The sequence below is a fragment of the Trichosurus vulpecula genome, chromosome 3 (assembly GCF_011100635.1).
Source record: "Trichosurus vulpecula isolate mTriVul1 chromosome 3, mTriVul1.pri, whole genome shotgun sequence".
NCBI classification, from domain to species: Eukaryota; Metazoa; Chordata; class Mammalia; order Diprotodontia; family Phalangeridae; genus Trichosurus; species Trichosurus vulpecula.
The window spans coordinates 59062664-59077896 of NC_050575.1; the positions used below are offsets into that span (position 1 = coordinate 59062664).

At 46.6% G+C, this 15233-nt stretch overlaps 1 protein-coding gene across 2 annotated transcripts in view; it reads right to left on the minus strand.

Moving 5' to 3' along the window:
* The window catches only part of CAMK2A (calcium/calmodulin dependent protein kinase II alpha), a 78265-nt gene that overhangs the window by 8764 nt on the left and 54268 nt on the right, over window positions 1–15233 (minus strand). Inside the window, exons 13-15 of one of the 2 annotated variants that reach the window (XM_036752541.1) lie at window positions 13188–13228; window positions 8416–8448; window positions 7226–7274 (exon numbers count right to left, since the gene is read on the minus strand). In XM_036752541.1, the coding sequence (XP_036608436.1) occupies window positions 7226–7274; window positions 8416–8448; window positions 13188–13228 (123 nt within the window). The remainder of the gene's footprint in view (window positions 1–7225; window positions 7275–8415; window positions 8449–13187; window positions 13229–15233) is intronic. The other variant, XM_036752542.1, reaches the window with a different exon arrangement.

Genomic DNA, 15233 nt, shown 5'->3' on the forward strand with positions numbered 1-15233 from the left:
TCTGGACACACACTCAAGTAGCCCAGGGCCACGCCTCTTACGGGAGCACAAACTTGGGCCCGGAGGACTACAATTATAATAGCTCATGTTCCTACAACTCTTTCCTGTTGACAGAACAGTCTCCTCAGAAAACCCCCATGTTTGATATTTTACAGATAAAGAAACTGAGACTCAGAACGGTTAAGTAATTTGTCCATGCTCAATCTGGCTAGTGCCAGAACAAGATTTCAACCCTAAGAAGAATCACAGAATCATAACCTGAAGGGGAAGGGAAGAAGGATTTATTAAAAACCTACTATGTGCCAGACACGATTGTAAACATTTTTACAAATATCTCCTCATTTGATCCTCACAAGAAACTTGGGAGGTAGGTATGGTTATGATCCCAATTTTATAGTTGAAGAAACTGAGGCAGACAAGTTAAGCAGCATGCCCAGGGTCACACATCTAGGAAGCATCTAAGGACAGATTTTTGACTTAAAAGATCTGAGTTGATCTTTCAGACTCCAGGCCTGGCAGACTAGTCACTGCATCACCCAGCTGCCTCGAGCTACCACCTGAAGGATGAATACTTTCTATGATGAAATAATAACAATGGTTGGCATTCATGTACTACTTTGTGGTTTGCAAAGGATTTTAGTGTGTTATTTCAGTGATTTATGGGTCAGAATCTGTGATTTCACAGGTGTAGAGACCTATCCAGTGAGGAACGTCTCTCTACCTAAGCAGATCAATGACTGCTCTGCGACGTATGACCTTAGAGGGTTTCCCTGAGGCATGGAGAGTAAATGCCTTACCAAGGGTCACACGCTAGTTGTATCAAACATGCTATCCTGACTCTGATGAGCCTCATAATAACTCAGTAACACAGGTATTACAACTGCTATCCCCATTTTACAGATTAAGCAACTAAGCCTCAAAAAGATGGAATTATTTGCCTGAGATCACACAGATAATCTGTGGCAAAGCTGAACCTCAAACCCTGATCTTAAGATTTGAAATCTGGGGCTCTTTCCGCTACCACACCATATGGTAATCATCCAATAAGTAGCCAGTCCACCTCCACTTGAAGGCCTCCAGAGGCTTTCCCATGTACTTCTGAGGGTAGACCATTCTATCATTGGACGTCTCTAGGTGCAGCTAGGCGGCACCACAGTGCGCAGAGTGTTGGACCTGGAGTCAAAAAGACTTATCATCCTGAGTTCAAATCTAGCCTCAGACACCTGCGAGCTGTGTGACCCTGGGCAAATCACTTAACTTTGTTTGCCTTAGTTTCTTCATCTGTAAAACGAGCTGGAGAAGGAAATGGCAAACCACTCCAGCATCTTTGCCAAGATGGAGTCACAAAGAGTAAAACATGACTATAAACAACTGAATGACAATGACAACAAAAAATTGACTCTTATTTTTGAGCCTCAGTCTGCACGTCTGTAGCTTCCATCTACCGGTCTTAAAATGCCTACTCATTCCTCCATATGATCATCCATCAAGCATTTATTTAGCATTTACCTATGGGCTAGACATTGCGTTCAGTGCTGGAGATATAAAGACAAAGCAAAACAGCTCCTGCCCTCAAGGAATTTACATTCTACATTTGCTGTTGCTCAGTAGCATCTGACTATTCACGATCCCATTAGGGGTTTACTTGGCAAAGATGCCAGAGTGGTTTGAAATTTCCTTCTCCAACTCATTTTATAGGTGAGGAAACTGAGGCAAAGAGGGTTAAGTGACTTGCCCAGGGTCACATAGCCAGTAAGTATCTGAAGCTGGATTTAAACTCAGGTCTTCTTGACTCCAGGCTCCACACTCTATTCACTGCACCACCTAGCTACCTTACATCCTATATTGCATTATCCTAATAACATCTACCTTGTGTCAAGCACTGGACTAAATGCTGGGGCTATAAAACAAAAATGAAAGTCTCTGCCCTTACAGTGCTCATGTCTCCTCTGACAGAGGTAAATATATGGAAGACAAATTGGAAAGAGGGAGTAGCTAGAGGGATCAGGAAAGCCTTCATGTAGATGTTGTTTGAGTGGAATTTTAAAGGAAATGAGTGACTTTTCCAGTGTCACAGTCAGTGTGTGTCAAAGTTGGGACTCCAGCTTAGGTTGTCCTGACTTCTGGACTGGCTCTCTCTCTACTGTCCTACATGACCCCTCTTTGGGCCTCATGATATTCCCAGGTCCTTAAACCCTTCCTCTAACATAGGACATCTTTTCAGAAGCTAAAAACCAATGAACTTTGAGTACCACAAAAGTCTACCCCGGACCCATCCTTCTGCCCAGTCCTAATGTATGGGAGTCCATCCAGCAGCTCTTCAGAGGCAACAGGCCAGGTCCCCACTTGGTTCCTGACATTTCGCATAATTGGTGATCATCCTGGCCTCCCGGGAGCACTTCTTTCCAGAGAAGAGAAACATGAGGCTTTAAGAGGTTAAGTAAGCTTCTTAAGGTCAGATAGTGAGTCAGAGGCCAAGAAGAGGCCTAAGCTCCTGGTCAGTATATCCCCATTAGGGACAGAGCCAGGGAATTGGAGAGCAAAAAGCTGCTGTGGGGGAGGAGAGACACCCAGGTTCAGATACTGGTGCCTACAGTTAGTAGTTGTTTGTGACCCTGGCCAAGACACTTCACTCTCCCCATCTGTAAAATGGAAATGGCGGGGGGGGGGGTGTCCATCTTCAAAAGATCATAGCTCTGGATCTTCAGAGCCCATCTAGTCTCACCTGTTCGTTTTAGAGATGAGGAAACTGAGGTTCAGATAAGGGAGGTCACACAGGTAACCATGCTTATACTACCTTCCTCATGGGTGTGAGTGTGCGTGTGTGTGTGTGTGCGCGTGTGTGTGTGTTGGGTTTTTTTGAGGCAATGGGAGTTAAGCGATTGGGGTTAGGTGACTTGCCCAGGGTCGCACAGCTAGTAAGTATCCAAGTCCACATTTGAACTTGGGTCCTCCTAACTTCAGGTCCTTTGCTCAATCCACTGTGCCACTTGGCTGCCCCATCATGACCTTATTGTGAGCAAAGCCTTAGAAAGAGGAGTTCTTGCTATGATTTCCCCCTCATACCTCCTTGGCCATCCCAGCTACTCCTTAGTCCAGTGTTCTTATTATTAGATGGCATCAACCACTCCAAGGGGAGACGAGTGGAGGAGGCCAGGCGTGTCAGTAATTAAAGAATTTCTTCACACACACACAGAAGGCTGCACACCCATTTTGGATTCTCCGTAAAATGTGAGCAGTAGACCCTTTCCTCCCTGTCCCCATCCCTCCCTCACAGGGATGGTGAGAGGGTCAGGATCAGGAATGTGAGAGCCTTTGAAGAGCTAAAAAATCACTGTGCAAATAGAAAGGTAGATGATAATCCAGGGGACTGTACTTTGTCCTTCCTGTTCTTAACGACAGGGCTTCTCAAGCTCCAAAAGAAACCACGTTAGCCTTTTACCTTTGCTCAGGTGTTGCCTGTAACAGCCCCCTTTGCTCCTCACAAGCCTCAGGACTGGAAGGGACCCAAGAGGTTGCCTAGTCCAATCCCCCTCTCATTTCATAAGTGAGGAGATCATTAGATTGTGAGCTCCCCTAGGGCAGGAACTGTCTTTTATCTTTCTTTGAATCCCCAATGGTAGGCACATAGCTTGGCACATAGTAGGCACTTTGTTTTTTTGACTGATTTATTGACTGATCAACTGAAACTCAGAGAGGATCAATATTTTTCCCAGGATCATACAGGGAACAAGTTGGAATTCAATCTAGCTCCTTCTAATTCCAAATCCCCTGCACTTTTCACTATCTAAATCTAGAAAATATTTACAAATATGTAAAATATTTATACATATTTAAATGTAAATATGAAAAATATTTACATATAAAATATATAGAAATACATGCAGATATAGAAATATTTGCATAGAAATGTATAAAATATTTATATTCAAATATATTTGTGTAGAAATATATAAAATATTTATATGTATAATATATAACATATTAACGTATAAAATATTTATATAGAAGCATGTAAAATAATATCATTTAATCAGTGGAAATGACATTAAAGAAGAATTAACATGTGATTTTCCAGCATACCCCAAGGACCTTTTAAGCTTTTTTTTATCAGACTTGAAGGTAAAATCTTCCCTGTGTATTGTCTCACCCATAAAATCCTGAGGCTCCTTGAGGGTCAGAACTGTATTCTCTATTTGTATCCCCAGTTCTTTGCAAACAGAAAGAGCTTAATAAATGCTTTGTTCATTCATACCCTGCATTGCCTCAAATTTCCTTGTCTATTCTTTGCCCTGAGAAGCTCATATCATGGAAACAGCCAAAGGAGATGCCCAAACGAGAGTTGATAGTCAAGTGACTCCCTCCTTCCTGCAGGGTGTCATGGTAGAGAGAACACTGGCTCTGGACAAAGAGGACTCAGGTTCAAGTTATGCTTCTGATACTATCTATGTGACTCTCAACAAGTCCCTCAGCTTCCTTGAGCCTCAGTGAATTCATCTGTAAAATAACACAGTTGGGCCAGATGTTCTCTGGTCCTCTTCACCTCTAAATCTATGATCCCACCAGCCCAGAGACTCTTGACCTCTCATCCTGCACCACCTCCAAAAGGAGAGGCAAAGATAAAGAGTTTATAAGGATACAGAACCCCAGTCAGGAAAGGAAACTGGCCAGAAACCCCTGGGCTTCCTCCCTCTTCTCCACTCTGCCTTGCTCTACCACTTCTTGCCGGTATCTTACTTTGTTTGGGATATCTTTCTTCCAGAGATGCCTAAACCCAGGCCCTGGTCCCCTTCTCATGCAAAGCTTTGGCTCCATTTTTGGCCCCATACCAAATCCCAATATCAGAACTCTCAGACACCACTAGATAGCTACATCATCAAGGCCCCATCCCAACTGACTGAATCATAGCTTTCCTCCCTTGTCAGGGAAATATTTACCAGAAGGCCTTCCTCATTTATAATACCACACAATTAGAAACCAACGCATGCTTAAAATTGTGTGGTTAGCAAAAGATTGCCGGAGTTAAAATCCCAGCTCAGCCACTTACTGCCTGTGTGACCTTGGGCAAGTTACTTATATCTCCAGGTCTCAGTTTCCTCATCCGTAACATGAGGGAGTTAGACTAGATTATCTCTAAGGTGTCTTCCAGCTTTAAATTCTATGATCAGAGGCCTCGTCCAGTGATTCTCAAAGTTCAGTCCAGGAACCCCTGGGATCCACAAGACCTTTTCAGAGGGTATGTGAGGTCAAAACTATTTTCATAATAATGCTAAGATGTTTTAATTCCCAATACAGTAAATATTGATAGATATAACACACATAAACAAAAGCTCTTTAGAGATCCTCAACAATTTTAATGGTGTAAAGTCCTGAAACCAAAAGGCTCCCCAAAAGGGTTTCTGAGAACCGCTAATCTAATTAAACTACTTCATCTTACAAATAAAAAAAATTAAAGCCAAGGGAGGCTAAATAATTTATCTTTGGTCACATAGGTAATAAGTAATAACCAACATTTATATAAGCCATAAAGTTTACAAAAGACTTTACATACATTATTTTTCTGGTAATGAGATAATGAGGTAGCAAGAACTGGGATTCAAACCCAGGCTGTTTCTTTTTTTCCCGGTGTTATTTCCACTAGGCTACACTGAGTCCAGCAATTCCCACCAAATAGTAAGAAGCTCCCCAGAGGAATGATCACCCCTAGGATGTGTCTATCAAGTCTGTGGGAACCAGAGAAGGAGGTTCCACTTCTCCGTTGAGGCCAATAAGCTCTCTCATACCCCTCTCTCTGCTTTAGGCAGACATCACTGACAACCTTGGTGTTGGCCCCAGCTCCTCAAACAGCTTCCTGAGAAGGGTGATACCCACTGTGGTATCAGTCCTGGGCCCAGGATGGAGATGAAACCAGCCAACTGTCCCAAATCTTTTTCCTAGAAAGAAGTCACCTTATCTAGGGGTTCATATGGTTCAAACTGAGCACTAAGAACTGACTTCTCTCCAGCTGTAACCGGTAAGACCTGGGAATGGTTCTATTACCCTGTCCAGATAGTGACTGGGGGGAAGGAGTGCAAATACCAAAGTGATTTGTTATTGTTTGCCAATCTGGATCTTTGAGTGTTATGTGGGATTCCCAAATGGTATCAGATCCAAGATTAGGACTAAAGGGGGAGTGGGAAATCAATGGTGTCACCTCAACCTTCCAGACTGGTGGCTATAAAGAAACATGGTATCTATAAACCGTTGGGGTGTTTTGGGGCACCAAGAAAACCAATATGATGTCCCTTGGGACAAAGATAGTGATGAAGGGAGAGGGGTCAAATGATCAGAGTGGAAGGTCCTTGGGCTTCAGAATTTACTTGGCCTAGAACCAGGGATTAAGGGAGGACAGGTTGGAATGTAGCCCTTGACTTCTTGGTTAGTTGAGGGTGGGTGATGAACTTTAAATCATGTCCCTAGAGTGAACCTAGGGAACTGAACTTTTGGAGGGGAGTCTGCTCAGTCCAGAAGTGTACTCTTCTTGAATGGAAAGAGACTGACTTTCTGTGGGCTTATCCTGATAAAGCACTCAACCCTTTTCATAGAGGATCCAAAGCTTTGATGGGGTTCAGAAGGGACCAGACAGGCAAGTAGATCTATAAACTTTGGAAACATCCAGTTTGTTTTTATGCATCTTTGATCACTTGTGATTCCACCAAAATATTTCTGTCCCTCACTCTTCTCCTTGTGCCCCTAGTGAGTGGGTGTGTTGTGTGTATATGTGGCAAAGGGGCAAAGGAAAGGAGAAGGGGCTAGGAGTAATAAGCACCTTATGGTGGCATTGAGGGATAAATGGGGATCAGAGATGGAGAAACAGAACATAGCGAGTCTAGCCTGATCAGGTGTGGTTAAGTGATCAAAGAGTAGTTTCTGCCTGGATAAGATCTGGAGCCCAGAAATAAAGATTAAAGAGACCTCTAGTGCCTCTTGCAGCTTTGCCCTTTGAGAGAGATCTGAAATTATTCTGTGGAATCAAGCACCCCAGTCCTATGGGGTTTTCCCAACACCAAAGGAGCTTACATCCAAATACGTTTGTCCTGTTTTGATTAGACAGTCCCTCTAGGCACACATTAACTTCAGCATATAGATTCTCATTACAAAGGGACATACTAGACTAAATTAGGCAAGGCTAGAAAGATTCAACTACAGAGTCTCCCAGAAGGGAAAATGGAGCCAACCCTCCTACCTTTGGTGTCTTCATCTTCAATGGTGGTATTGGTACTCTCAGAGGATTCCTAGGCAAAGAATAGGGGGGAAAAACAATAGGAAAGAAGTGAACCCCAGGCTGACCATTGGGACCAAGGAACCTGCTCAGCTGATGGCAGACATAATAGCTTCTACCAACCCTGGTTGCCAGAGAACTTGGCTGATGATAGTTCAAGAGCCAGATGGGCCCTGGATCCCAGATAGAGCAGCTAAAACCCAACCTAATTTTCAAACTCAGGGAGCAATGAGGAAGAGAAGGAGGAGGAGGAGGAGGAGGAGGAGGAGGAAGAGAAGGGGAGGAGGCGGTGGCAGTGGAGGGGCTGTTTATGGAGGTGTCTTATGGGAATGAATACATAGAGAACTCCAGCCTCTGCTATGAGATGGGAAGAGGCTTTAGCCAGAACAGGGTTGAGGAGTTGTGGAAAGGAGCAGAGTGACACCATGTTGACTGTACAATCAGGGGGAAATGGTACAAATTTACAGGGGAAAAAAAGAAAGGAGGGAGAATTAAGATGAGGGAGAGAGGAAGTTGTGCAGAAGTGGGGGAGAACACATGAAACTACAGTCAGGAAAGATGCACAGTCACACAAAGCGCATTTCTGAGCCCCAAACGCACCCACTGGTTATACTGACAGGCCTATGGAGAGGTCAAGGAAGGCCAGGACTGAGGTTCAAGCTTTCCAATGCACACAGGGTGCCTCACTCTACAAAAGACCCTAGGTGGGTCCCTATACTGCCACACCCACAAGTCCATATTGGCCACCACTGCGTCATCATTTAGTAACTGGGTAATTCAAAAAGTTGGATTTTAGAGTAAAAGCTAAGGGCTTTGGGCTAGAGAACTCCAGTGAGAATGATTCAAGAGAATCAGATTGGGAAATGACCTGAGTTGTTGTTTAAGGTTCATGTCAACCACTGCCCACAATGGGTCAATATTGGTCCTATACTGTGTATGCTAATGTATGCTGATGTATTGTTCCAGAGCACTGATCTGAAGGTATTAACATAAACACACAAACAACATACATGTTTGCCACACAACACACACATACCACACACGCCCTTGGCCCCCTCTTCCCACCCCGAATTCCCAGTGTGACCTCTAGGAGCAAGGCGGGAGTGCGCTGAGGCCCAGCATTACCGGCATTTGGGAAGACGGCAGACACTCACCATTAACTGAACACTGGAACTGGACTTTCTTTTCTGGAAAAACAAGGAGAAGAGATGGGACAGGAAGAGACACAGTGGCAAAACGGTAGAGAGTAGTGGGGAGAGGGAAGCAGAGTGGGGAAGGAGGGAAGCAGTGGCCCCTGGGCCAGTCTCAGTGGTACTTCAAAGGTGTTGAAATCTGGCACTCAGAGAAAGAGGGTAGTGCCCAAGGTGTGGCGTGCCCATGACCCTAGGAACACTTCCCCCACTTACCATAACTCTGAGGACCAGTTGGAGCCCTGCCTAATTCTGCTGGGCCTTGTCATTCAAATCCTTCTAACTGCCTGGGCCTTACCCTTCAAATCCTCCAAATCCCAGAACAGAGTCCCTCCTGAACCAGAGCTACCCACCATGCCAAGTTTTGGTGAGAGAGGGGATATGGTGCCCTGGATGCCAGTCACCCCCCAGCAGCCAGGTCAAGACTGCCGCAATTGATTGGCTTTCAAATGGGAATTAGATCCAAGAGTTGAGAAATGGTGCTCTCCAAAACTACTCCCTGGGGGCTTATCAGAGAAGACCCTCAGCTGCTAGTATTCTCAGGGCTTAGCCTTCCAGGGACAAGAGCAGGACAGGCCTCAGTGTAGTCTCAGAAGATTGGGGTAAACTGGTTCAGATACCAGTGTCAAAGATAGCTCCAAAGTATCTGAGAACAGCTGTTAAGTGCCTCTATACAGTGCTCTTCCATCTAGCACTAATTCTAAATCAAGTTTGATTTCCATCACTTTTTTTCTGACATCTTACAATTCTGCAAAGAGCAGAGGTCAACCCTATTTTCCAGATAGAGACACTGGAGCCTAGAACAGTTAAATGACTTGCCCAAGGTCATACAATGACTGCTATAGCCAAGATTCAAATCTGGCTCTGACCTATTCCATCTCTCTTAGGCATCTGAGCTTTTTTCTTTCCCAATCTCAACACTGAAGTGGGAGGGGGAAAAGGAAGAGGAAGAAGAAGGGAAGTAGGGTGAGAGGAAAAGGAAGCAAGGTAGGAAGAGAAAGCATGGCTCCAAATGATTTTCTCTTTCTCTGACTCCTGAACCAGAAATCCAGGTATGGACAAAGTCTCTGTGTGCCTGGGTGAAGTGGGACTGAGATGTCTCAAGAATCTAAATAGGGATACCAGTGAGCCACAATGTCATGATGCCAAAGCTCACTGATGACTCATGAGTGCTCCCATCCTGGAGGGGTGAGTAAGGACTCAGAAGCGGCATTCAAGAGCCCCCTTTTAAGGCTTTAACCCCCTCCAGGGCCACCGCAGCCTTCTTCTCTAAGGATCTGGGTAGCACTCCCCACTGAAGTAAGCCTAGTCTCCTATGCCTGCCTGCCCCTTCACCATGAGCCTCTCTGGCCCAGGCTCCCCTCCCATGGACATGGTCCCCTAAATGGCCTCCATGCCATGATGCGAGCCAGTGGATAGTGGGAGCCAGATGGCCTCTGGCAGGCCTTGGAGTCCAGTAGCTGTTCTGTCTTCTGCTGTAACCCAAAAAGACAGGGGGGCTGAGAGACTTGGCTCTACTCACTTAGGTCTGTCACATGGGGCAGACGTTTCAGACAAAAAACATGATGCAAACACAGAGCAGCGACTGTACTAGGTTCTGGACGCACAGTAACAGGATGGGACACGGCGGGCAGGGTGGGGAGTGAGTGCAGTTATCACAACAGGACAGGATGGGACACCACATATTGGGGCAGTGAATGGCTTTGGTAGCCTCTGTGAGGTGGAAGGGGTGGGGGTGGACAGGAGAGGGGCCTCATTTCCCCCCCCTCACCATTATGTAAGCAGGAAGGAGGATCTGGGGACTGGGATGGGTAGGAATCAGGGGACTCAGTCCCTCTGCCTAGATGAGCACAGAGTATAGAGATGAGAGGTTTCCTGAATGGTCCCTGAGAGGGGAAGAGAGGGGAAGAGGATGACTGTTTCTCCCTGATGTGCCAAAACCAGTGTATAACCCTTTGGAGATCTGACTATTAAGAAATAAAAGCCAGCACATGCTGGCTGTCCAAAACCTGACTCCCTCTTATTCAGGGAATGGTTTTCATCAGAGATTCTCATTCAAGGAAGGGAAGGCTAGGCTCACTCATCCTGAGGATTCCAATGACTGGCAATAGCTCCCTGGGCATTCCTGGTCAGAGCTCATGTCCTTCCCCCACCCCATTCCTGCCTCCCTCCTGAGGCTGCCAGAGGAGAGGAGAGGGTGGTGAGGCAGCATCAGGGGGTTGGGGGAGGATCTCCCAGGGTTGTCCCAGCCACGCCTTCCCCTGACTAAAAGCAATGGCATGGCACCCCAGGATGTTGGCACTCTTCTACCTCCCCACCAGTCTAAGAGACATAAGATGGTCTCCTTAGGCTCTGCTGTGGGGCAGGGGAACAGAGTGGCATTTTGGTCCACATGGGCAATGCCAACTCTGCTGCCCACAGATGGTGGACTCGGAGTCTGAGTCCAACTACTGCCTCTCCAACACTGAGGTTTCCTTGTCTCTTGCTTCTCCATCTCTCTGGCCTCACACACAGAGGATCCAACTTCAAAGCCAATTTGCAAAAGCTACCTTGTAGCCTCAGCCCTCAGGGGTGCAGGCTATGTCTGAGATTTGGTGGGGTGGTCCTGGAATCACTGCCCCACCCATCCAGCAGAATTCCTTCTCCTTCCTCAGACTGAAGCACCTTTGTTCCAAAAGCACAGGACTTATAACCCAACTGACCATGCAGGAGCCTGGGTCCCTGCTCCCTCAATCCCTAAAGCAACTCCCCAGAACCTGCCCCAAAGCCCATCAAACCCCATTAGAACTTTCTGCCCTATCTCCCCTACCTTCAGGATACAGACTACTAGGGAATTTGGGCTTGGCCAGCAGTTCCAGCTCAAGGCCACCTCAACACTAGGCTTTTCCCCAGGAGGCCTATCACCCCAGCTCAGCAGAAAAGACACCAGCAACCAAGGAGGACCACCAGGCATCCAAAGTCAGTAACCCCTACTGTGTGGGTATCTCATCATAGCCAGTTCTCAATTTCCAAGGAAGCAATGAGAAACCATGTCAGGGAAAATATAAAAGCATTCAGAGTCATTTCTAATTGACTCTAGAGTACAATGTATATTTTTGTTTGTTTGTGTTGGGGGAAGAGGCTTTTTCATCTCATTAATTAGGTTTGACTCAGGCCAATAATAAAATTAATCTGGATTTCTGGCACTACTTCTGAACAATGATTTGAGAGTCAGCTGGATAACCCAGTAAGGCCAGCAACACTAGAAGCACTAGAAGCATGACAGACTAATCCACTTAATTTGGATTATTATAGACTTCCCAAAATCCCACTGTCACTCACTTTAACATCCCATCATGGCATAAAGCCCATGTGCTGGAGGGGCTAAGTATGGTAGGATGACAAGGCCTATCCAGGAACAGTAACCTTGTGGTGGAAGAGAGCCAAGGGCAGGGTGGAACCAGTGTGTTTCTTAGAGGCCCAAGCATCATTCACCAGAGAGAAGAAGTAAAGGATAGTAGAGAAAAGGGAAGAAGCGAAGATAAGGAAGTATCATTGAGTGACTGGCCATCAGCATGGTATGAGGGTAAGGTGGAGGAAAAAGGTAACTTATGTCCATTTTTTCGGAGATAGAAGATCAAGTCCTCTTTCATTTGGGGAGGAGACAGATATTCTTCAGTTTGGTTCCCTTAGGCCTCAGAACTCTTCAAGGGAGATAGGATGGGCAGGGGATATAACCATTGATCAGGTAGCATCCCCAAAAGGCCACTAAACGTGTCTTTGGGGAAAAAAAAACCAGGTAAGGACCTTTTTAGTCATTTGGGTCCTGGATATACTACATTCCTGATGAGTCCTCACTCAGTGGGACCAGAGACTCATTTCTGTCAAATAGCCCTATGGGAAATAGAAGGGCATCATTAGCTACTTCAGCGGACTTTGGGGGAAGGTGTGGAGGCCAAAGCCTCCATGTTCATCCTGGGGTTTCCTCCTAGTGACCAAGGCTCATGGACACCTGCAAGCTTTTATAGGGGTGTTTTTGTTATCTTTCTTAATTCTGAATACTCACTCATCCTCTTGTTTTCCATCATTCTGGGTCACTCAGGGGGATTTAAACCCTTTCCTCTTTATTCTTGACCTATCCTTTTTTCCCCATATTCAAACTTTCCTTTACCCCCTTTCCCCTTATGTCCCCCTGCCTTTTTGCTTCCAACCATCCCCTCGCCCTTGCAGAAGGAGAGCAGTGCCTTGTGAGAGGGGACCCAGTGGTGAGATGGGATAGAAGAGAGGCCATTATCCCAAGGTACCCCTTTCTTTTATTTTTTGGACAAAATATCCCTTTCTTAATAGACTGTCTCTGTGACTTGACTCTCACCAATAGTCAGGAGGCCCCCAACATTGGTACTACCCCAGATGATCGGCCTTATGAATACAGTAGGACACCCAGAGCAGTTAGAGCCCCACCCCCTCCGCAACACATTCACACACACTCACACACACACACACACACACAAAGTGTGAGCTCTGTTATCATAGCATCATAGATTCAGAATTGGTAGTAACCTTAGAAATAAAAACCATTTACTCCATCCCTTCACTTTAGAGATGAGGGAACTGAAGGCCAGAGAAATTAAGTAAACTGTCCATCGTCTTAGGCAGTAAGTAACAGTTGGGATTCGAACCCAGGTCCCCTCTGGCTCCAAATCTTGTGCTCTTTTCCAGCACACCTGAGGCCTTTCCAGGCATCAAGGGGAGCTTACCTTCACACCGTCATTCTTCTTGTTGCCCCCGCTCTTCCCTCCTGTGATGGAGACAAAGTAGAGAGTTATAAGCACAAGGCAGGGCACCAGGGCCCATAGCGTGAGAAGGAGCAACATCAGAGAGCAGCAAGACAGGGGGTGAGAGGCTAGGGGAGAGGGACACGGGGCAGGGTGGATCCAAAATGCTCAGGAGGGACACCCTCCTCTTCCTCTTCTTCCTCCTTTTCCCAGCACTGGCGTTGGCCCCCTGGGGGGAGGGGGAGTTTCCTCTCTCTGTGGAGCCACCGGACACTCAGGCACTTCAAAGAAAGAGAACTCCTCCCCCGAGGGTCCTGGCCACCACACTGCCACAGGGGTCCCCCGTCAGCCTTGGGGGATTTCCTCTGAGCCCCATTCAGTCCGAAAGCTAATCCCAGAGTCTCAAACTCCTGGGACAGGGGTGGTTTGTACTTTCTCCCCGCCTCTGCCCCCTCTCTAATTTTAGCCCCATGCTGCCGTGGTCATGTGTCACCCGATCCTCCTCACTGGACAGCTGCAGGACCCATTTTGGCAATGAGGAGAAGCAGATGCCCACCCACTGTCGAGGTCCTAGCCCAGGCCCCCCTCCCAGGGCCAGACTGGTGCCTTCTAGCTACAGACTCTCAGCTCCGGAAAGCATGCCCAGGGTGGGTGTTGGTTCCCTAGGCACCAGCCGGAAAAGGAGATAAACAGCTGCCCTGGGACTCCTGTTCCAATGAAAATTCCCAGAGGCCTCTGCCTTTCTGTCATCTCCTTACACACACACACACACACACACACACACACACACACACACTCTCCTGGATGGAATGCTTAGACTTGGATACCAGCCAGAAAATGCCCCAGAGTTCTCATCCCAACCTGACATTCTGACTAAACTTTTCTCTGGGTCTCCTGAGCACCAGAGAGGAGAGAGTAAGAGAGAGAAGTAGGCCCAAAGCAGTCAGGAGTTTAATCTTGACTCCCCAAAGCTGCTTTAAGGACACACGGTGAGCCTAGCAGGGTGAATATCTTTTCTCTCGACCTCCCTTGGCCAACACTCATTCCCATCCCAAGGCCTACCTATAGTAGCTGCTGCAGTCTTAACTCTAACACGCCAGGCCCTGCCCTCTGCCTCCCCTAACCTGTGGGCACTCTGTGTACACTCTGTGCACACTGTCCCAGCTCAGAGGCTCTCCGGTACCTACGAACTCCATAAGGTTCCTGCTCCTGGGATCCTTTGAGACCTTTTTTCAATTGCACACCCATGATGCCTTGGAGCCTGGAACAAAAGGCACCAGTTCCTTCCTCATGCTGGTATTACACTTTGTAGTTCTCACATCCAGCATCCTACTTAGTCAATACAACTCTGTAATATAAGCTGGGCAGGGATTACTGTACGCCTTGTGTGGATGAGGGAAGTGAGTCTCAGTGAGGAAAAGTGATTTGACTAATGCCAAGTGTTCACTAAGAGGCACCAGGAGGAAGAGATCCTAGGATCACCAGCTCTTTCCATTGCACTGCTCCACGTCTTGGTTTTTTGCCATTGTCTTGTTCACCGTCAGTATCTTGTTTTCTTAGTCTCTCTTGGGAGACACAAATACAATCTTGGTTAGTAGGGAAGGTGTTTCCTAACCATTTTCCTGGCCCTTAAAGCCCTGCCTAGGGTCTCTAAAGTAGAACGTTCATTTCCTTATGCATGTGCATAAGCTTACAAGCAGTTCTGTAGGAACCAGCCTGGAGAAGATAGAGAATGTAATGGAAACCCTGGAAGGTGGTACACTCTTGGCTTCCAGGCTGAGCAAATAGGATGGTGAACAGATAATAGAACTGGATATTTAATGCTGGAGAAGATCATAGATTCACAGAGTCAGAGATTTAGAGCTGGGAGGGACCTTAGAGGTCTTCTTGTCCCAATGTCTTTGTCTTAAAGATGAGAAAAGTCAAGCCCAAAGAGGTTAGATAGATTTCCAAGGTCACCTGGGCATAAGTGGAAGAGCAAGGGTGTGACCCCGAGTCCCCTAACTCTGAATCCAGGACTCTCCCCCC